General features: G+C 64.6%; 1 protein-coding gene across 2 annotated transcripts in view; it reads left to right on the top strand.

Moving 5' to 3' along the window:
- ADGRD1 (adhesion G protein-coupled receptor D1) overlaps window positions 1-16,061 on the top strand; it is a 62,577-nt gene extending 46,516 nt beyond the window's left edge. For both annotated transcript variants that reach the window (XM_037161157.2, XM_037161155.2), the window contains 9 exons: window positions 19-130; window positions 781-934; window positions 3,058-3,124; window positions 3,251-3,317; window positions 9,468-9,559; window positions 11,099-11,225; window positions 11,452-11,493; window positions 12,421-12,513; window positions 13,740-16,061. In XM_037161157.2, coding sequence (XP_037017052.2) covers window positions 19-130; window positions 781-934; window positions 3,058-3,124; window positions 3,251-3,317; window positions 9,468-9,559; window positions 11,099-11,225; window positions 11,452-11,493; window positions 12,421-12,513; window positions 13,740-13,835 — 850 coding nt within the window. In that variant the 3' untranslated portion in view covers window positions 13,836-16,061. The remainder of the gene's footprint in view (window positions 1-18; window positions 131-780; window positions 935-3,057; window positions 3,125-3,250; window positions 3,318-9,467; window positions 9,560-11,098; window positions 11,226-11,451; window positions 11,494-12,420; window positions 12,514-13,739) is intronic.
- The last annotated feature ends 4,900 nt before the right edge of the window (window positions 16,062-20,961 follow it).

The following is a 20,961-nucleotide window of genomic DNA, read 5'->3' as shown; positions in this document are numbered from 1 at the left end:
CCCTCCGCCCTCACTCAGCTCTGTCAGCACCATCCGCAACCAGCGCTACCACATCCACGCCAACCTGTCCTTCGCCGTCCTGGTGGCCCAGGTCCTGCTGCTCATCAGCTTCCACTGCCAGCCAGGCACAGTGAGTGGCCCTCCGTCACCCCTCTGACGTCACAGGGGGCAGCGCCTTCTGCCGGCCACCCTTCTTCCACTCACAATTCAGACATTCCTCCCGGGAGCCAGGCCGCCGTGCCGCCAGGGAGACAGCAGACGACACGCTGGCCAGTCTCTGTGCTCGGCACCTGGGCCGCCAGCCGACACCTTTCGGTGGACAGACAGCAGCTGCAGGCTCCTGGGGCCGGCCCGTCACCGGGCTGCTTCCTCCGGCCCCGAGCCCTGCCCTTCCCACAGGCCCCCCGCTCCGGGGCAGGCTGGCTTCCAGAGCTCCAGGCTCCCGTCCTCAAGTCTGGAGGGAGGAGGGACACCTTGGTCACCTGCAACCCCCCTGGACCAATGGGTCGTGTGCCTCCCCCGAACCAGCCCTGTTAGAGGAGGGGGTGTTTATGCTGATTGTCCAGGTCCGATCCCACACCTGAACCAAGTGCTGTGCCCAGGAGGGAGCAGGTGCAGTGATCACCTGCCCCGTCCAGATCAGCCTGGAAACGGCAGCCAGGCCACCCGGGAAGACCAGCAGGCTGGGGGGGACCAGGAAGATGCCCTGGAAGTGGCTGCTGGGAGGCGGAGCCAACCGGAGCCCAGAGAGCCCACCGTGCCTCTCGGCTCCGCCCCCAGGTGCCCTGCCGGGTGCTGGCCGTGCTCCTGCACTTCTTCTTCCTCAGCGCCTTCGCCTGGATGCTGGTGGAGGGCTTGCACCTCCACAGCATGGTGGTCAAGGTCTTCGGCTCGGAGGACAGCAAGCACCGCTACTACTACGGGATAGGATGGGGTAGGTGCGCTGGGCGGGGGGCGGGCTTTTCTCCCCACTCGGTCCTTCTGTGCACCTGGAGGAAGCAAGACGTCCAAACAAAAGCGCACATGCCAGCGTCCCCAACTTGCTTTACAAGCTTAATTGTATTGGTTTTAACTATTTTCTTGATTTTTTTATTACCTGGCTTGTTTATTTCTGCCACGGTCTTCGTTATTTCTCTCCTTCCTCTTGCCTGTGGTCCCGTGAGCTCCTCTTCCTCCCTCGTGTGAGAGGGTGGGCTGGCTGGCCTGAGACCCACCTTCTGTCTGGAGCGCAGGCGCATGCAGCTGCAGACCCCCCTACGCACTCGTCTGCACTGTGGGTTTGGTCGAGGGGGGGGGTTCAGTTTCATTCCTCTGAACGTGTTTTCTAACCTGCTCTTGGATTCCCCTTCTGACTCATTGACTGTGGTGTGGAGCGTAATTCCCACGAGCAAGTGCCCTTGGGCTCGGGAGGGAAGGAGCTGGAGTGTGAGGTGTCGCAGGGACTCAGGAAAGGGGACGGGACAGTGTGTGCCGGTGTCCTGGCAGAGAACAGGCAGCCGTGGTGCGGGGAGTTCCTGGTGATGGCGTCGCTGGGCCCCGGGCAGCGGCCAGTGCCCCCAGGGTCCTTCACCTGCGCAGGTGCCCTGTGTTCTTCCCACCCCAAGAGAGGCCCTCAGACGCTGCAACGCCCCCGGTGTGGCCTCCTCAACCTGGGGACTCTGGGTGTCCAGGCAGGAGCCACAGCCAGAGGTGTTTGACACCAAGGGAAGCTCTGCCTTCACATAGGCCGAACTCACACGTACATGCCGCAAATGTGACAAAGGTCCTCCGTGACAGGAACCGTCCCCCAGCCAGCGTACCTCTGCCGCGCAGCCTCCAGCCCCCTTGTGGGCACAGGGCCTTCTTGTCCCGATGCTCCAGAACACACTGAAATGGTTCTGACGTCAGAACAAAGTGGTTCAGGGACAGCACGGTCCTCCAGAAACTTCTCCTAAGGAGCTGATTTAAAACTGATTCACAGTAGCCCCCTTGGCCACGGTTTCCCTCCCACAGTGTCAGTTACCTGCCATCAACCGTGGTCCAGAAAGATTAAGTGGAAAATTCTGGAAACGAACAACTCACACATTTTCAGTCGAGCGCCACTCCAGGTCGTGGGACGGGATCCCTGCGAGCAGCCTCTCCTCGCTGTGGCCACTCCCCACCATCAGTCACCAAGCGGCACCCCGGTTCTCAGGTGCACCCCCATCGAGGGGTCGTGGTGCTTCTGTCCAGGAAGGCCTCGTTCAAGCACTTTGATTGCAGCAGTCGGTGCGGCCGCCGTGCCGTGATGCCGTTGCTGCTCATCTCTTGCTGGGCCCGGTTTATATGTTGAACTTTGTCGGAGGCATGTCTGTGTGGGGAAAAAATGAGTACGTACAAGGGTCAGCGCTGACCTTGGCTTCAGGCGTCCTCCGGGGGTCTCAGAATGTTGCCCCCACGGATAAAGGGGGATGACAGTGCTCAGAAGGGCTGGTGTGTGGCCAGGACAAGCGTCCCCTCTCCTTCCTCCGGAGCAGAGATCTCCTGGGGGCCGTGCACACTCAGCCCCCCGGCGGGCGGCGCAGAGGGCTGCTGCGTTTTCAGTATTTTCACCCGTCCCCACCCTTTCACTCCAGGAATAATCAGGAAGCCACTTCCTTGTCCCAGCTGGTTCGACGGCACAGCCTCTTAGAGGGTCCCCAGGTGGCACAGGGGTCAGGACCGTTTGCTGTGTCCCCCCTCGCCCACACCGTTCACAGCAGCAGGGAGGGGGGAGCATAAGGCAACCAGACGGGGTCGTTTGGTGCCTCGGGCCCAGGGCCCCGCCAGCTGCCGGAAGTGGGCCATTTGCAGAAATGGAACTGGATTTGTAACAGGCCTGCCTCAGAGTCCACGTCTGTGACTGCACGTGTGCCTGTCTCTGTGCATGCGTGGGCACACGTGTGTGCTGCCTCTTCACTCAGACGGCAGGTGCCCCGAGGACCGGCGGCTGTGTCCGCGCCCAGCGTGTGGCCGTGTGTGCGTGTCGGGTAAGACGTGCACAGTGGACCCAGGCCGGCGGGCGCAGGCTGACTCGGGTCCCGCTCTCGCCCCGTCCAGGTCTCCCTCTTCTCATCTGTGCCGTCTCGGTGTCCTGCTCCTTGGACAGTTATGGGACCAGGAACAAGTAAGAGTGGCTTGTGTGTGGCGGGGCGGTGCCCAGGCCGGCCCTGTGCCGTGCTGGCCGCCCCCTGCGCGGAGGTGCCGGGGCGGGAGCCGGGCTGCCGGAGTGACGGTCTGCCTCCCTCCACAGCTGCTGGCTGTCGCTGCAGAGTGGCGCCGTCTGGGCCTTCGTAGCCCCTGCCTTGCTCGTCATTGTGGTAGGTCCTCGCCCCCCGGGGCCAGGGCTGGGCGGGGGTGGCGGGGGCTGGGGACCTGGGGAGCCCTGGGCCTCCCCCCGGGTGGGCCCGGTCCCTGAGACGGCTCCCACCCGGTGAGTGTTTCTCCTGTCCCCTCCTGGGGGTGTGGCCCGGGCTCCGGCCCCCGTGGTTCTCACCACACTCTGTCGTGGTCAAGGAGCCGAGGGGCTGGGGCCATGTCAGGGAGGGCCAGCAAAGGCCTCCGACCCACGCACAATAGTGGGAACTCCTGTGGCTCCGGACACGGGAGACCCCGCTCAGGGTGGAACAGAAAAGGGGCTGTAAGTCCACGGTCAGGGGCACGTGCCAGCCCTGGGGGTGCTGGGATTCAGAGACGCCCCGCCTGAGTCTCGGCCTCCCCTCCTCGTGGACGCTTTCCTGCAGGCTGGCTCCTTTCTCCAACGGGTTGTTCCTGTACCGGTGACAAACCCCGGGTCACACGAAATGCCGGTAACAACTCTATGGGGAGAAAGGCCTTTGTTGTTCCCTCGATGGGGCTGGGACCCCAGAGCACATGTGCCTGCCCCCCAGGCCACAGCCCCTGAGGGGCGTGGGTCCGCCCTCCGGTGAGGGACCGATGCCAACAGGTGTAGGAGGGGACACCTCCCAGTCACACGGCACCTTCAAAGGGGCCCCTCATCCAGGCCACACTGACTGCTCTCCTCCACACCTGTCCCCTGCCAGGTGGCGGGCTCTGGAGTGTCCAAAGGCAGTAGGTCATTTCCTTGGTGACACGTGGCCCTTCCAGGCTCCTGGGTCCTCCGTAGCCACAGTGTCATTCCTAGAAAATGAGGCTGGCGGTGCTCCCAGCTCTGGGGCCTGTGTGGGCCCATCACGTGCTCTGTGGGGTTCCAGTCGGGCCCTGAGGGGGGGTGACAGGGAGACGAGGCTGTGTGGACAGGGGCCATCGTCCCCCCATGCCGACCACACCTGCCCTGCTGTGCGGGTGCTGCTCAGGACAGGCGTGGGTGAAGCTGGAGGTCTGGCCCCCGGAGGCGCTGGCAGGGGTCAGGTTCACCCCGGGCTCCCTGGCGCGGGGCTGCGGGCGCAGGGGCCCTGCCGTCCCTCACAGCCCCGGCCCCTCCTACCTGGCGGGCGCCCCTGTCCAGCCACCTTCCTGCCCTGTCTTTGCACCTGCCAGCCCCGGGCAGTGCCTGGATGTTCTCTGTCCTTGTCACCAACAGTCAGAATCATGTCCCTGTGCCACCTCTGCGAGTGAGGGGACCACACCCCGCTCTGTAAGGGAAAGTCCTTCCGTGAAGGACAGGGGACCGGCCCGTCGGCAGACACTGAGACAGTGTCCTTCAGTTAATCCTGCCCAGCTGGGAGGCAGCGCGTTGCCGTGGTGACGCGTCATTGAGCTTTCAAATCCAGGGCTGTCCCCTGTGCCCGGGGCTGCCCAAGGGAAGTTCATCCGTAGTCACTTTGTCACCAGCCTTTCCAGGGTTACAGGGCTCCCCGTTGGAGGTCCCAGGCTCCCTGCCTCCGCTCTCTGGGGTCTGGCAGAGTCCTCACCCTCCCCGGGCATCAGTCTCCCGCAGTAGCTCCGGGCCTGGCCATTCGGGAGGGAGATTTATAGAAAGACAATGACGAGTTTCCAGGCGAAGTGCATTTGTAAGTCCCGCACCCCTGTCCTCCCCCACCCTCCATCCCACTCACCCTGTCCGTCCCATCTGCAGCCCCGGGCAGGCCGGCCCCTCCCAGGGGTTTCAACTGATTCCAGTTTCCCTCCGACCTTGGGCAGCGCCAGCACGGGTCTGGGGGCCGCCTGCCCAGGTCCGGCCCCAGGAGCCCAGCACCGCCGAGTCCTCTAAGCTTGCTGGCGCCCTGCTGGCGTTCCTGAGGGGGCGTGACCTCCAGACCCATGCACAGCCTAGTCCTCAAGGTCAGGCTCCCAGGCAGTTTTAACCTGGAGGCAATTTGAGGTCCACATTGCTCTCCAGGAAAATTGGACTCATGGGACAGTGGGGAGGGCAGAGTGGGCTGCAAAGGGGGTTCATGGTCTTGTCATCAAGTGGGACAGTCAGTAAGTGTGGCCTGAGATGGCCCACTGCCCACTTTTGTGAGTGGGGTTTTCCTGGCCCACAGCCCGTGTTTAGGATTAGCCGTGCTGCTCTTACCCTGTAGGACAGACCGGCCCGCAAAGCCCGAGACGTTCACCACCTCGGCCTTGACAGGAGGGTGTGTGGACCCCAGGTCTGAGGGGTGCAGTGGGGGGTCCCGGGACCCACTCCGCTCCCGCTTTGTCAGGCCTCGCTGTGGGGGCGGGGAGCACCCCTTCCCCTCAGAGGGCCTCTGGTGGTGCCACCGGAGTCTGGCCCCCGTTTCCACAGGGGCCTTTGCTCACTTGTCAAGTGACGCCGCAAGACTCAGAGTAACAGCTGCATCAGGCCCCGGGCTTGTCTGGGGCATGTGCGCGTTCACGCGTGCCGGCACTTTCTAGGGGAGCGCGTGCACCGTCCGTGTGGGTGCTGTGTGTTCTGCTGAGGTTCGTCCCGAAGGGTCACTGGGGGCCTGCAGGGCCTGGAGCCTCTGCTGGTAACAACCTGTCCGGCCACCTCCCACCAAATACACACCCGCCAACTGTCCCTCGAGGACCTGCTCTCCCCAGTCATTCCCTGGGGGACTTCAGTCAGGCCCACGGCATCCATGCCCCGGGACCAGCAGGCGTTACAGAAGCCTCACAGTCTAGGCCCCTGAGAGCAGGGACCCTGTGGGTGGCCCTTCTCATACCTGCGCAGAAGTCAGGGTGTCTGTGTCTATATACAGTTGTGCGGATACAGAGTCACAGATCAGAGACACGGATACAGTTCCAGAAACAGCTACAGACCCAGACACAGATGCAGTTGCGTGGATTTGGAGACAGTCACACAGACGTAGATAGTTGCATACGCTTGAGCACAGACAGTTACATAGAAACACAGTTGCAGACTCACAGGTACAGGCATGGACAGAGGCAGTTACCGTTGCAAGTGAAGAGACAGTGATAGACACCAAAGCGCACACGTGATGTAGTCGTAGAAACAGGCGTGTCTACACCCCGCGGTGCTCTCTGTAGGTGTGTGTGTTTGCACGCACCACTCTAGCACTGTGAAACACTGCTGCAAGCCTCGGTGATTCTTCACAAATAAACGCCGCGTAGCCTCGAGTCCGGCCAAGACACAGAGCACGCTCTGGACCTCAGTCATCCCCTTCTCCCACCCGAGGTCCCCAGGATCTGGAGTGCATACCCCCCAGCTTTTGTTTGGCTGAAATGCAGCTGGAATAATGTCCCCCGCAAGCAGACATCATTCCTCAGCGTGTGTCATAAATAGCTCACTGGCTGACCTCGCGTGGAGATGCCCAGCTGATGAAATAACCACATTCACGTGCCATGCGCCCCACCCCTGGGCCTCCACCAACTTGCAGCACAAAGCAAGATGGGGGCCGTGCAGCGAGGGGCCAGGCCTGCTTCCGTGTGTTTCGTGAAATCCCAGGTTGGTCTTCCACGCAGGCGCCGGCTCCCTCTGAATCGCACGCTGGCGGGGGATCAGAGGTTAGCTGTGCTCCTCATAATGCCGCAGCGGATGTGATCGTCCTACTAACGAGGGGAAGCGTGTGTGCAAATGAAGTCAGACCAGCCCAGGCTGAGAGGGAGGGGCCGGGAAACAAACCACCCGCGGGGCCTTGCAGAAACCGGACGATGATGATGACGAGGACTAACAGCCGATGACACCTGACTGTCAGCCAGACCCTTCCTTCTGGGTCTTGGGAAGGCCAGCACGTGACACAGGAGTCTGACCACTCACTCGTAGCATTGTTATGCTTGTAAAACGCTTGGCCACAGTTCGATCACCCGTTCAGTGACCCACCGCGCAGGTGGAAACGGCAGCCTGTGCGTGGAGCTCCGCACTGGGAGCCCGGAGCAGCACGCTCCTAGTCACCCAGCAGCAGGGGGTGGTGACGAGCCCTCCAGGCTCCCTGGGGTGTTCGAGCTCCTCCCCAGGGGCTGCCAGGCGTCCCTCTCCCTGCTCCCAGGCTCCACACTGTCCTTGTGCCCTTCCCCCAGTCTCTGGGGCACTTCGAGTTTCAGCCCCTCTTCCTCCTGAGCCCAGGGACGCTGCTGCGACTTTCATGGGGAGAAGGGTTTATGTAATTTCCCTTTTAATTTAGCGGAAATTTAGTCAGGTCACTGGGTTTGAATTCTAACGCACGTGGGCAGACATTTGGAAGAAAAAGCGTTTTAACACGTGAGCAGCCTCTGTGCACGTTGTCTGTCTTGCTTTCCCACTGCCCACGAGCAGGCTGGCCCTGGAGCCAAGCCCCTCGCAGGCCAGGGGCTTCGTGAGGACGAGGGGATGTGGACGCCGCCCACCGCTCCGGGCTTCTCCACGCAGAGCCTACTGTGCCATGTTTCGGGGGCCCCGGAAGAGCTCCCTGCCTGTACCCCACCCTGAGTGGGCGGCCAGGTGGCTCCCCATCTGTCGCGACAGGCCAGGCCTGGGCACCTGCGGGGGTGTGAGGATCCGGGAATCTTGCGGGGGCGGCAGCGCGCTCTCCCAGAATGCACAGCAGCCGTGGGTGGACGATGCCTGCAGACACCAAGCCATCCGGCACTGGAGAAGTTACCCAAAGAGACAGAAGCCAAGAGCATTTATTTGAGAGAAAAATGGCCGGATCTCGGTGACAGCGGCAGGGTCTGCAGCACCGTGACCCACCCATGTGTGTGACGGAGGCAGAGCCCGTCCAGGCAGACGCACGGTGGCCGCCCGGTTCAGACACAAGCCGTCCTCAGACGCTCACGCCGTTGTCTGCTACTGCAGCCCCCACCCCTGAATCGTGACAGGGCCTCAGGGACCCCCGCTGGCACCCCCTCCCCTGATCTGGCGGAGTGTGGCTCTCCTGTGGCCAGAACCCAGCTGGCAGCGAGGGGGTGCAGGTGCACAGGGGTCAGACACCCACGCCCCGACACTGGGTACCTCCGCAGGCCCCCTCACAGGACAGGTGCGCCCCGGGGACCAGTGCAGCGCGGTGAGCACTGGGGTGGAGCTGCGGGGGAGCCGCTCCATCGAGGCCAGGAGCCGGACTGAAAGACCCGCCCCTGGTGTTCACCTGCCCGTTGCGCAGGGCGCATGGGGCCAGGCAGGGACCCCAGGGTCCCGTTTCCCAGCAACAGCACGGAGGGCATCTAAAGGCTCCTGCTGACCCGGAGCTGCTGTGGGGACAGGGGCCGGGGAGGGAGGAGCTGGCTGGGCCCCTGAGGCGAGGCCGCCCCAGTGCAGGTGCCTGGAAAGGCCTCAGGCTCCGCCCCCACAGGAGGCCTCGGAGGGCAGTTGCCTGCGCTGCGGGGCGGGGGGAGGGGGGTGAGCCCCCGCCCGCAGGTCCCTCCAGAGCCCTCAATGCTGTGCTGTGCGCCAGGACAGGTGGGGGACAGACCACTGCCCTCCTGTGTCACCGCCTGCGGCCAGCCCACGAGGTCACACCTGGGGTCTTGGCCTTGCTGACCCTGTCGGTGACCTCAGAGTCTTTCAATGTGAGGGAGAGATTGCTGACCTCTGCCCAGCCTGAGTCAAGTCTGGACCTTGCGGCAGAGGGGAACTGGGGGACTGTCAGCCCTTATTGTCACTGGCTCACCCAGCCTCTCACTCAGGACCCGCCCACAGGAGGGGACAGGTTATTCTGGAGCCCCCGGCCCCCCTGCAGACCCCACAGGGAGCCTTCCGGCAGGTGTCCCACAGGAAGTGGGCCTGGGGCAGCAGGTCCAAGGACTGGGTCGGGCCCAAGGAGCCAGGACGTGTGCTGGGGCCCTCGCAGGGGCTTCCTGGCCCTCTCAGTGGTCACCGAGCATGGCAGTCATTACTTTCTGTCACCGAGTGGGGAGACTGAGGTTCGGGGGCGTGTGTCACTCCCCAGGGTGACGCAGCGAGCCCGTGCTCAGGGCTGTGGGAGCCCCAGGGCTCTGTCCCCTGTGCCGTCACTTCGAGGCACAGACATGAACCCCAGAGGGCAGGGCTCAGGGACATGGGTGGCACCTCTCCTGAGTGACACCTCCGGCCGGGGCGGCAGCATCCAGGGGAGGCCGGTGCTCCGGCAGCAGCTCCAGCACTGCCCTTCCCTCCCGTCGGCCCGCAGGTCAACATCGGCATCCTGGTCGCGGTGACCAGGGTCATCTCGCAGATCAGCGCCGACAACTGTAAGGTCCGCGGAGACTCTGGTGCCTTCAAGTAAGTGGCCACAGAGGGCGGCTCAGGTGGCAGGAGAGCGGGCCACCACTTCTGTCCTCGCCGTCCCCCCAGGTGTCCTCGCCTGGCCCCTTATTCGGTCCCTGTGACCAGGACCAGCCCCTCCCGCAGCCTCCGCGCCCCACCACCGGAGAGGGGGCTTCTGGGTGTCCCCCTGGGGACTGCCTCCCACGTGGGAAGGTGGTGGGTGTGGGCTCACGCGGAGGGACCCAGAGCCCACGTGCCCAGGGCATTGCCACCTCCACCCCTGCTGTCTGCTGGGACCGCGTGACGTGTGTGACCCCAGAGGCCTCGCTTCCCTCATCTGGGGGGGGTGACAGCAGACGTCTCGTGGGGCTGCCCCGTGGAGGGACGTCCTCGGAGAGCGGCCCCCAATGTGCTCCGGGCTGGGCCACTGGAGAAGGGGCCGGTGCTGGGGAGGGACCCCCATGTGCTGCGGTCAGGGTCCCCTGGCCCTGGTCAGGTGACAGAAGGCCCAGCCCAAACTGGCTAAAGAAAAGGGGACTTGTCTTTGGTGCCAAGAAGCCCGGGATGTGAGAGGAAGACTGGACACAGGGACCAGACAACCTCAGCTGGACCCAGGGCTCCGGGGCCCCTCAGCTCTGTGACCTCGGGTCCGCTTCCTGCTCAGAGGCAGCCCGCCTCCTGGTGACAAAGTGGCTGCTGCAGGGGGTCAGGCTCATGGGAAAGTGCCCCTGTTTCCCTGAGTCCCCGGGCTCAGTCACACCATCCACCTGGGCTCCGGGTGCAGTCAGTGCCCCCGCCCGCCAGACCGCAGGCCCGGGGTGGGGAGGCGGCCCCTCCCGGGGGTCTCGGCGGCCGCTGTAGGAAGCAGGGCGTGGACACAGGGCAGCTGGCGCTGCGGGGGTTACTTCAGCCACAGTAGATCATTTTCAACCCGCAGGGAAAACAGTGGTGTGTCAACAGCAAATCGATGAGGCAATTACTCTGTAATGAATCCCAAACCCTGTGAATTAAAGTGACAGGTGGCTCTGGCCTCCTGGGCTTTTCAGCCTCTGGACACCTTGGAAGGCTGTGCCCTGTGGCGAAAGGGAGGCCCCTGGGCTGGGGGTCACATCCCGTGCTCATCTGACCATTCAAACAGTGCTGCTCTGGGAGGCTGGCCTGTCCCCAGCCCTGCCCCCAGCTTGGTGGTGGTCGGGCCAGGAGGGGCCCGTCCCTCCCTCCTGCCAACCCCGGTCCTCTGTCCTGGCCCTTGGCTGGCGCCCACTCCTGTCCGAGCCGTGCCCGTGGGCCCAGACAGCCACGTGCCTGCCCCTCGCCAGCCCCTGCTCCCGGGGACACACCTCCAGGTGCAGGTGGGGGCCCCGTGCCTGGGGGGCCTTCCTCGCACCCACAGAACAGCCGTGGGTGGCACTTGTCACTGCGCCCTCCCGTCCCACACAGCAGCTTGGGGCGCGGTCCTCCCGGGAGCGGCCGGCTGCGTCCCTGGACTCTCTCGGCCTTCGCCTGTCCGTCCACGCGTCCACCCGCTCAGCATCGTCACTGCCTCTCTTGCAGGCTGACAGCGAAGGCCGTGGCCGTGCTGCTGCCCATCCTGGGCACCTCGTGGGTCTTCGGCGTGCTGGCCGTCAACCACCAGGCGGTGGCCTTCCAGTACATATTCGCCACACTCAACTCCCTGCAGGTGGGCACCCAGGGGGCCCGCGGATGGGCGGGCGCGCGGGGAGCTGGCTGGCGGGGGCGGGAGGAGGGCCCTCTCTCTGTGCTGTGCACACACCTGCGAGCCCGTGGCTCGGGGGCGTCCCCGAGCCAACCACACGCCAGGCCAGAGCTGCCCGTGCGGAACCTCGGGGGCACATGCCGGACAGAACTCAGGGGGTCCTAATGCCGCCCCCTCCCCTCCTCCTCAGGGCCTCTTCATCTTCCTCTTCCACTGTCTCCTGAACTCGGAGGTACGTCTGTCTGGGGAGTGGCTTTTCTCTTCTGAACCGGCGCGGAACAGAGGCAGCGCTGCCCGGCCAGGCTGGTGTGGGGACAAGTCGGGGACGGTGCCAGCCCCACCCGGCTCTTCCTGTTGCTAAGCGGCCTCGAAGCCCCCTCTGTTGCTCACGCCCTGCAGGGACGGAGGGTAGTGCGGGGTGGGGGCGGGAGAGAGGAGACTTGGGGTCTCGGGGAGAGGCGAGGTGTCCACATCCTCCTAAGCCTGCAGAGCCTTCGGAAACTGTCCCGGGTGCAGGGAGCAGGCCTCCCCATCGGGGCGGCCAGGGGTCGGCCAGGGGACCCTCAGTCATTCTCCTTGGTGCCACCTGGGGCACGGCACCTGCTCCGGTCACCCTGAGACAGTGGGCAGGGTGTCCCTCAGCCTCTAGTCCGTGGTCGTGGGGAAATAGCTCCGGGTGACACGTGGGGACAGGGCAGAAGCAACCCTCCCCACTGCCTTTTCGGTGGAGACAGGTGGGGAGGAGGCGCAGGGGTGGGGCGGGCAGGGTGTGTCACTGAGGAAGCTGGTGGCCCGTGGAAGGGGGGCCCTGTGATGCACAGCACAGGGAGCAGCCCAGGCGGGGCCCCCGGCGGTGACCCACGCAGGCGTCTGTGCGTTCACCCCCGTTTCCACGCCCTGCCACCGTGCGCCCCGTCCCCCTGTCCAGACGGTGAGGGCGCAGACCCAGCCGCTTCTCCCCACTCGGGGCCCAGCCCACAGGGGCACAGGGAGCCAGCAACACGGGGGGACAGCAGCCTCCACGCCCTGTCTGTCCCCTGCACCTGGCCCTCGGGGTCTCACGTCAGAACGGGCTCCCAGAGGCCAGTCACACTGCGCCCCGACTGCTACTGAGTCAGCCCCCGAGGTGGTTCTAACGCGCCACGTTCTGCCCTCCAAGGTGAGAGCCGCCTTCAAGCACAAGACCAAGGTCTGGTCCCTCAGCAGCAGCTCCAGTCGCAGCGCCCTCCCGAAGCCCTTCAGCTCCGACGTGGTGAGTGCCGGCGGTGCCGCTCTGACCCTCCCTGGGGGCCCGCGTCCCGGACCCTCACGGGCCCCTGGGCACTTCCCTCGCTGCCACCTGGACAGCGGTCCGGTCGCTGGCCTTGGAGTTGCTCTCCTGCTTCGCTGAGCCGCAAGCGGCCTCTGCCTGGCCAAGGGCGCTCAAGGGCTGCAGCCCTTGGTCTCGTAACCCTGAGCCCCTGCTGTCCCTCCCCCCCCCCACTCTGTGGGCTGCAGGGTCCCTGCGGCTGGTTCTTGCTCGGCCTCTCACGCCCGACCGTAGCCTGCGGGCCGTACAGGCCCCGGGCTGGTGCTGCGCCCACACTGGTCCCGGTCCCTGCCCAGATCACTTGGCCCTGTCTCCTGCTCCCACCGGGGTCAGTACTTCTCGTACCCACTGAGGGGGTGGAAGGACGTGCAGACCGCCTGACCAGGACGCAGACGTCCAGCACGCTGGTGGGTCCCGTGGGCACGAGGGGCAGCAGCCACACCGCCCCCAGGCCTTCCTCCCTGGGGGGCCCTCCCTGGGGGGGCCCTCACACAGCTGAGACGTTGGGTCTCTGTGCTGGAGGTTCAAACCCCCCATCCTTCAGCTCCTGGGGTGGGGGGGGTCACCTGTCTGTCCCCCACACCACACCCTGGGCAGCCTGGAGCCGCTGCGTCCCCTTACCTGTCACTTAGGCGCGCGCTCAGTGTCACCTCCTCCCCGGACACACTGAACGAGGCCTCTGCCCGTTTCACCACCTCTGCTCGTCCGTGGCTTTGCTCACTCCTTTGCCCCCTCCGGGGTGTTAACACCCTGGGGCCGGGACCCGGTGGGCTTGGGTCACGGCTGTGGTCCGGTAGCCAACACCAGTCACGGTGCACACGGGCAGGCAGACGGACAGATGGAGAGGGGAGGGAACGGAGGGAGGGCGGGAGAGATCGGCGAGTGAGTGACCGAATGGATGAAAGGGCGGGTGGGTGGAGGGATGATGGGTGGGGGGTGGACGGCTCTGATGCGGGAGCGAACAACGCACACCAGAACCAGGGAAAGACAAGGGAGGTGGGGGAAGGGCACCCTCTCCAGCTCAAGACCCTCATTTCTGGGGAGCCAGGAGCCCGGCCGGAAGGACCCTCGTGCAGCTTTCTGTCCCAAGGCCGGCCTTCCTCGCCCACCGGGCCCGGGGCGCTTGTCCAGGAGCAGGGTCCTCACCCCACACCCTCTGTGCTTCCCAGATGAACGGGACCCGGCCGGGCACAGCCTCCTCCAAGCTCAGCCCCTGGGACAAGAGCAGCCACTCTGCCCCCCGTGCGGACCTGTCCCCTGTATGAGCAGAGGCCCCCCGCTCAGCCCACAGCCTGGTGCACAGCCACAGGCGGACCCCCAGACCGGGTCCCCCTGCAGGCTGAGCGGTCCCCTGTCGTGCCGCACAGGCCTCCCCACATCACCGCCTGCAGTAGGCCCGGGGCTGCGGGTGCACGGGGCCCGGGGGCCTCGGCACCCGGAGGGGCCGCCGCACCTGCTCCAGGGTGGGGCTCGGGACCCTTCGAGGGGGGTTAAGGTCGCCGCGCCCCCCCAGGGTCAGGCCGAGTGGACAGGGAACGTGGGACAGAGAATGAGCAATGTGTCCCCCTGCCGAGGTCACCCAGCAGCAGGCTCACCGTAGCCAGGCTCCAGGCCCAGAGCCAGTCTCTGCGGCGATGCTGCGATGAGAGGTCTGTGCCGGGGTCCCCACCGATGCCGGGCTCGGCGCCGGACTTCAAGGCCACCGCTGAAGCTTCTCAGCCTGACCCTCCTGCGTGCTGATGCTTCAGACTCAGCCGCCTTCAAATACCGCCTTCTAGCACCCGAGCCTTCTGTTCCTGGTGGGCGGCCAGCCAGGGCCCGGCCAGATGTTTTCCGAGGCCTGACTCCCCTCGGGAGCCTCCCCTCATCACTCACAGACCCTGTTCCGCGTCTGATGCGCAGACTGCCGTCCGTCGCTGCCGTCTGTCTTCCGAGCTGACGTGAATCTGTGGACTCAGGCCCTCGGGCCGTGGAACCGTCACAACCCCGCGTGTGGTCAGGCTCCTGCACACGCCGGGCTTTGCCTCCGTGGACATGAGCCGGGCACAGCGGCGGTGTTTTGGAGTGGGTGGCGTCTGTGAAAAGCGTGCGCAGGAGTGCAGACTGGCTCTGACACCGGGAACTTCCTCGACACTGTGACCCAGCCCCTCCTCATGCCCCGCGCCCTGGTCACGTCGGTCGGGACCGTGGCCCACAGGCACCCCCACCGTGGCAGGAGTCACGCAGGCCGCACGTCCCCGGGGGTGAACTGCCATGTGTCCTCCCAGCGAGGTCCCAGGAGCACCAGCCGACAGGCGTGTGAGACGGTGCCACCGCCTGGCGCCGGCCCCTGGCTGGTGCGGTGGAGACCCCCAGGCGTGCTGGGCAGTCCCGTGTGCCGGTCCGTCCTGCCGTGAGCACCCCGAAGTGAGAACACTGTATTCCTAGGATTTACACCCGGATTTTGTTTTCCTGCTCCGCTCCCGGTGAAGCGAACTGCGTAGGAACTGTCTGCACGGACTCTCGTCTGTTAGCGGTGCTCACTCTCCGTCGCTGGTGCATCAAGAGACGCTGCGGACAAACCTGCTTCCAGTGAGTGAAGAGTGCACTCTGCTTCTACGCCACATGTTCTGGCTTCTGCGACATTTTATCCCCTACGTGTGATCTGGCCGAAGATAAAACGGGACGGAATCGTGTGTCAGAGCAGCGTCCAGCCCAGACGAGGAACGGCGCTGCGCAGAGGAACCGTACGGGGACTTTGATGCAGTAAAACCTTCGTGTGCGTCACACAGTGGGTGTGGTCTGGCGTCTTTGCTTGCGGAGGGGTCAGCAGAACCGTGAGTCGCTCGACAGAAATTCAAAGAAAAACGCACATGGGCCGCATCCACACAGGACGCCCACGTTGCAGCTCGGGGACCCGGTGACAGGCGACGCCCCTCGCCTGCTGTCACGGGAGCCACTTGCTGGGGGTGTGGGGACACGGCCAGTGTCACAGAGGGGACAGGAGGCGGTGTGCACGGGGACGGTGCCTCCGCCCAGCTGTGGGTCGCTCAGGCTCACACCCCTCCTGGCCCCCCGCCCGCCTGCTCCCGAGTCCTCGCCCACGGGGAGACGTGACCCACATGGCCCGACGTCACGCCCGTGGTGCCGCCATCTGCCTTCCCACGTCAGGCTCCCCGGAACCCTTCTCCACACCCCCACACGCTGCCCAGGGTGCGCAGTGAGGTGCGTGCCCCCCCCGGGGGGGTGCCGTTCTGTGGGAGCCTGTCTCACGACGCGGTGGTTCCCGTGTTTGTCACACACGTGTAACAGAGTGTTTTATTGACACACATGGCTGTACATGCCTTAATCAGTATCGCACCTATCTATACAGTCTGATCGATCGATAGACACCGATTTTTTAATGTCTTTCTGCTTATGGCTCGTTTCTTCCTCTATTGATTATTTCGCAGATTAAAATGTCGAAATTGGATTTCTGCTTCAGAAAGAGTAGATAATTCCCTGAGTCATGACACATTTTGCTGAAATGGTTGTTGCATCTGTTCCCAGGGCAGCGGTGGCTCACTGACGTCCTCCCCGGTCAGAGTTTCACCGGCACCGACCGTGTTGTCGTGGCTGTTTCTGTCGCCGGTTAGGACGTGAGACCACCACGACCTGCACTTCCTCACACTCCTGCTCCCCCCCCCCCCCGACCACGGTGTCTTTCTAGGAGCCTGGACCCTGGCATGATGCCGGGTGGACCCTGTGGGGACAGTGCGGGGAGCTGGTCACGGCCGGCCTCAGCAGGTGCCGGAGCGAGCGGTGCCCTCGCTTCCTCGACTCCTGCCCTTCACGGCCTGCCCCGCTGTCCCCTGAAGGGCGGGGAGGGCCCCACGGCACTGACCGCCACTTGCCTGGGGCTGGCGGACGGGGAGGGGTGCGGGCCGGTCCCAGGGTCCTCCCCGGCCCCCCACGGGCGCCCGCAGCCCGGGTGTGAGAAGAGCGTGGCCTCCTGGGGCTGCCCAGTGAGCAGGGCGGGGGCCGGACCCCCGGGGCCTGTGGACAGCTCGCTGCTCCGATGTCCCCTGTCGGGCTAAAAGCTGTGTCTGTCACTTCAACTGCAGACAGCTCCGCCCCTGGTTCTGCTCCTGGTTTTACAGGCAGAGTTTTGGGAGATTTTTCCTCCCTGGCGCACCGACGCTCCCCCTCCTCTCCTGGCTCAGCCCCCACCCAGGGCCGCAGCCTCGGCCTTTCAGAGGACGAACCCTCACCCACCGTCCAACGGTTGTCCCCACAGTGCCTGCCACATGGGGGGGGGGAGTTCTGGAAACAGTGGAGGGGACACCGAACAGTCTGATGGGGACAATGACCGGGTGGGGGCAGGGGACAGATTTGGGTCACTAACTATGGGTACAGTGACCCCAGGCAGTGACAGGCGTGCTGAGGACAAGACTGCCGGGCAGTAGATAGGCGGGGGTGTGGAGGGGTTACTGTGAGGCGTGTAAAGAGGCGTGCGAAGGCACAGCTGAGCGTGGCAGGCGCAGGCACGCGCACTGACCCACAGGGAGGTCAGGGAAGGGCCCCTGGGAGCGGGCAGTCCAGCCGAGGTCTTGGGGCAAAGGACCAGGGAGACGGTGCCACAGGACGGAGGGGCTGAGGGGCACCTGGGCGTCCAGTGGAGAGGGGAGCCGCTGCCACAGGGGACAGAGACGGACAGGTGTCTGGGGCAAGGTGGGCAGGGCCAGCTCCCCATGGGCTTTGGCCAAGGTCAGGGGTTGGAGCTCCACCCTGATTCTGGTGAGGAGCCCCGTGGTCTGGGGAACAAACCTGTGCGGTAACCCGTGTGCACACGGGTGTGGCATCGCCCTGGCAGGCCGCCTCACGCACCACCCTCCGGCCCACAGGCCCCCGACTCCCGGTTCAGCTCGTGGCTCCAGCTCGGTCTCCACCAGGTGGCAGCCCGTGCAGTTTGCAGACAGGAGCCCCGTGGCTGCTCTGACCCGACCGGGACCCCAGAGAAGCTCCCAGGGGCTCGGGGCATGGAGCTGCCTCACCGCCCCCACCTGCCCCAGGACGGAGCTGGGACTGTCAGAACTCTGCTGAGTCACCGGGAGTTACTTAGGGACAATTTTTGTAGTTCAGTGAACTTCCTGCAGAACTTCATGTGTTTTGTATAAATTTTAACGTTAATATAAAGGATGCTGGGTTTTCAACACAGAGACCGCTTCCAGAGTGAAGCCACTTTAAATAATTCAGAGGAAGTGTGGGCACCACGTGGAGAGGCTTCTGCGTGAGGACAGCACGTTCTACTTGCGGATTATTTATTCCTTTAATTTCCCCTCAAACGCAATCACAAATCCATATTATTAGATTTTAAATGAACATTAATTTCCAAGGAAGTGGATCTTCTGGTTTCCTAGGGAAAGGCTGAGGCGGGGAGGCTACAGTTCTCTGACTTCTGGGGCGTGGGAGTGGGTACCGGGGTCCGGGGGCAGGTGCTGGACACTCAGAGCCCCGCCCTCCCCAGGGGCAGGAGGTCGGCTGGGATCGGGGGTCTTCCTGGGCAGGAGCAGCCAGGGAGGGGCAGGGGCAGGACCTGGGCTGAGTGGGGGTGGCAGAGCGGGCCACTGGCCAGGGGGCAGGTCTGTTCCAGCAGAGGGCTCAGCTTTGAGGCCCGAAAGGCCAGTGGGCGCGAGGGGGCCGCTGTGGGGCCAGGGGGGCTCCGTTCCCCTCCCCAGGGGCAGAGCTTTCTTCTCTCTGAGGCCCCTCACCCCCCACAGCACACAGTCCTGGCTCCCTGTCCCTCCGACTTCCCCACACCCGCCATCCCCACAGGCCCCGGCCCTGCTGACCTGAAGTCCCGGGATCGTGGGGACGCAGGCTGAGGGGTCCTGTGAGCAAGGGGACGGCCAGGGAGAGTGGGGGCAGCCCCCCTCCAGCGCCGACTCCCCCTCCAGAACCACAGGAGCTCCTGGGGCCGCTGCTCCCACCAGGGGCCGGTCCCTTAATCTCGGGGCTGGGGGGTGGTTTTGTCACTCCCTGAATTATTAACCTGAGAGACAAGGCGCAGGGGGTCCCTCCAGGGGGGGGGGGCTGCCTGAGGAAGGGGGCGGAGCCCCTCCGGCCTCCAGGACCTGGCCTGAGGCTTCCGGAGGCCCCAGGCGCCCAGGTGTCCAAGGGCAGCTACGCACTGTCCCCAACCCGTCCCTCTGGATACCAGCTTCCACTTTTAGGCGCAACAGTGGGCAAACTCTCCCGGGCGTGACTCGGAGGTCAGCCGGCCCTCTGCTCCCACAGGGTCCGCGGTCCACGGCCCCCTTCCCGGGATCTGTGGTCACGAGCCATTGGGGCCCCCCCCCCGAAGCCCGAACTCCCCCGGAGACGCCGTCAGGAGGAAGGTCCGTTCCAACCCGCTGCAAAGACGCAAAGCTGTGCCCTGGAGGCCCCCAGGGACACTGTTCTGTCCCCACAAGGACTTCGTGCGAACGGATGTCCCTGAAGCAGAACTCTGTTCGCCAACCAGGACACCGGCCTCCACGGTGCTGCCGGGCCGCGCGGCCGCACATCCGGGGGCGGGGAGCCTGCGGCGGGGGTGCCCGGGTGCGGGTGGGCGTCCAGGGCTGAGGACGCGGCACCGCAACCACGAAGGGGACCGCCTCGAGCACAGAGGCTCCGCGTAGCCATGGAAACCACAAAATCTGACCAAGAAAATGAACGCTGAATGTAAAGTGTTTGTTCCATTTTAATGTGAGTAGAATTTAAGCCTGTTCCCTGCGCTATTTCATTGTCTGGTGGCAACAATAACGCTTTTCTCCCTCCTGGCTTTTTTCTGGGGTGGACTGGGGTTTCCTTGTGCACATGGGGGGGGGGGCCTGGTGCCCTTCACTAGTGTGGCCTGTCCCAGGCCCCCCGGCCCCTGGTCTCCCAGGACCACGGCTCTGCTGGCAGAGCCTCTCCAGGGTCTCTGCTCTGGGGCTGTGACCTGTGTTCCCCGGATTCCAGGTCCCAGCCAGGCTTCAGTGGGAGGGAGGAGCCCCCTGCCCCCCCCCCCTGGGGCTGGCCAGGCTGCGTCTGGGGGAGGGAGTGCAGTCTGGTGGCTTCTCACAGAACTGAAACCGCTGACCGTGCGCCCCAGCGATGGAGCGCACCAGTGTTGGCCCACTGGAGACTCGTTTGCTAAGGGATCAATGCCTGAAACACGAGGAACTCATGTGAGTGCACAGCCAGTAATGTGCTTAAAAAACAGGCAGGTGACATGGAGACGATTGTCCAAAGAGGACACACAGAGGGCCCACAGACTTCCGAACAGATGCTCAAGGTCACTAACCATCAGAGATGCAAATTTAAGCCATGATGAGATCTTCCCGCCCACCTGTCAGAATGGCCGTCGTGGATAAACAGGTGATGGTGAGGGAGTGGAGGAGGGGACCCCCGTGCACTGGGGGTGGGAAGGCACAATGGTGGGTGCAGCCCCCGTGGGAAAGTGTGGCGTTGCCTCAAAAATCAAAAACAGCACCGCCCTTCCCTTGGTCCCAGCAGCGGGCACCGGGCCTGGCGGAGGGAGAAACTGCAGCACGGCCTCCCTTGGGGGTGGGGGCTAAAAAAGCCGAACTGGAGGACACGGCGAGTGGGGGGCGGGCGGGGGCCGGGGAGAGAGGGAAGCGCTGGCGGAGGGCGCGAACGCGCAGTTCGAACAAGAGCAGGGCCCGGGGGCGGGGGTCTGCCGTGCAGCGCAGGGCCGGAGCGAAGATTAAGTACCTGAATGCTGCCTCCCATCCCCCAAAAGGAAATGGCCATCGTGGGGGGGGGGGGCAGGCGTCCGCCTCTGCAAACGTGGCGGCAGCTCTGCGTCCCTCTGTCTGGACGCGGCTGGAAAGGAGCCGGCGGGCGGCAGAGACGCGGAGCAACCGCAGCTGCATATCATTACGTGAAAGGAGCCCTGATGTCACCGTGGGCCCCGGGTGATGATGATGTGACCCCACGGAGCCACCGGTGGTGACAGAGGCACCACCTGGCGGGGCAGCGGGGGAGGGGTGTGTGGAAAATCTCTGTATGGTTCCCTCAGTCCCGCTGTGACCCTGAAACCTCTCTAATAGCAAAGTTCTTTGAAGTAACAACTCATCTTTCACTTACCTAAATGCAAGGAAATGGCCCACGACGGCCCCGGAGCTACAGCCAAACACGGCAGCGGGCCAAGGACTCTCTGACTCAGGCTCAGGACGCCCCGGGGACAGACGCTCAGGACGTCTGTCCCAATCGCACACGCAGCGCCCCGCCCCCAGGCTGAGTGAGTCTCCTGGGCAGCAGGGACCCCCCACAGCCCCCAGGAGAGCCCAGGCGTCCCTGGGGCATGAAGCTCAAGGGCACCTGCAGACCCCTCCTGCCCCCACCCGCACGGGACCTGTCAGAGCAGAGGAAACTGACTGGCCAGCA

Source organism: Artibeus jamaicensis, unplaced genomic scaffold (genome assembly GCF_021234435.1).
Source record: "Artibeus jamaicensis isolate MK-2021 breed Jamaican fruit bat unplaced genomic scaffold, CSHL_Jam_final contig_525, whole genome shotgun sequence".
In the NCBI taxonomy this organism is placed as follows: Eukaryota; Metazoa; Chordata; class Mammalia; order Chiroptera; family Phyllostomidae; genus Artibeus; species Artibeus jamaicensis.
This window is presented reverse-complemented; position numbering and strand designations above follow the sequence as displayed.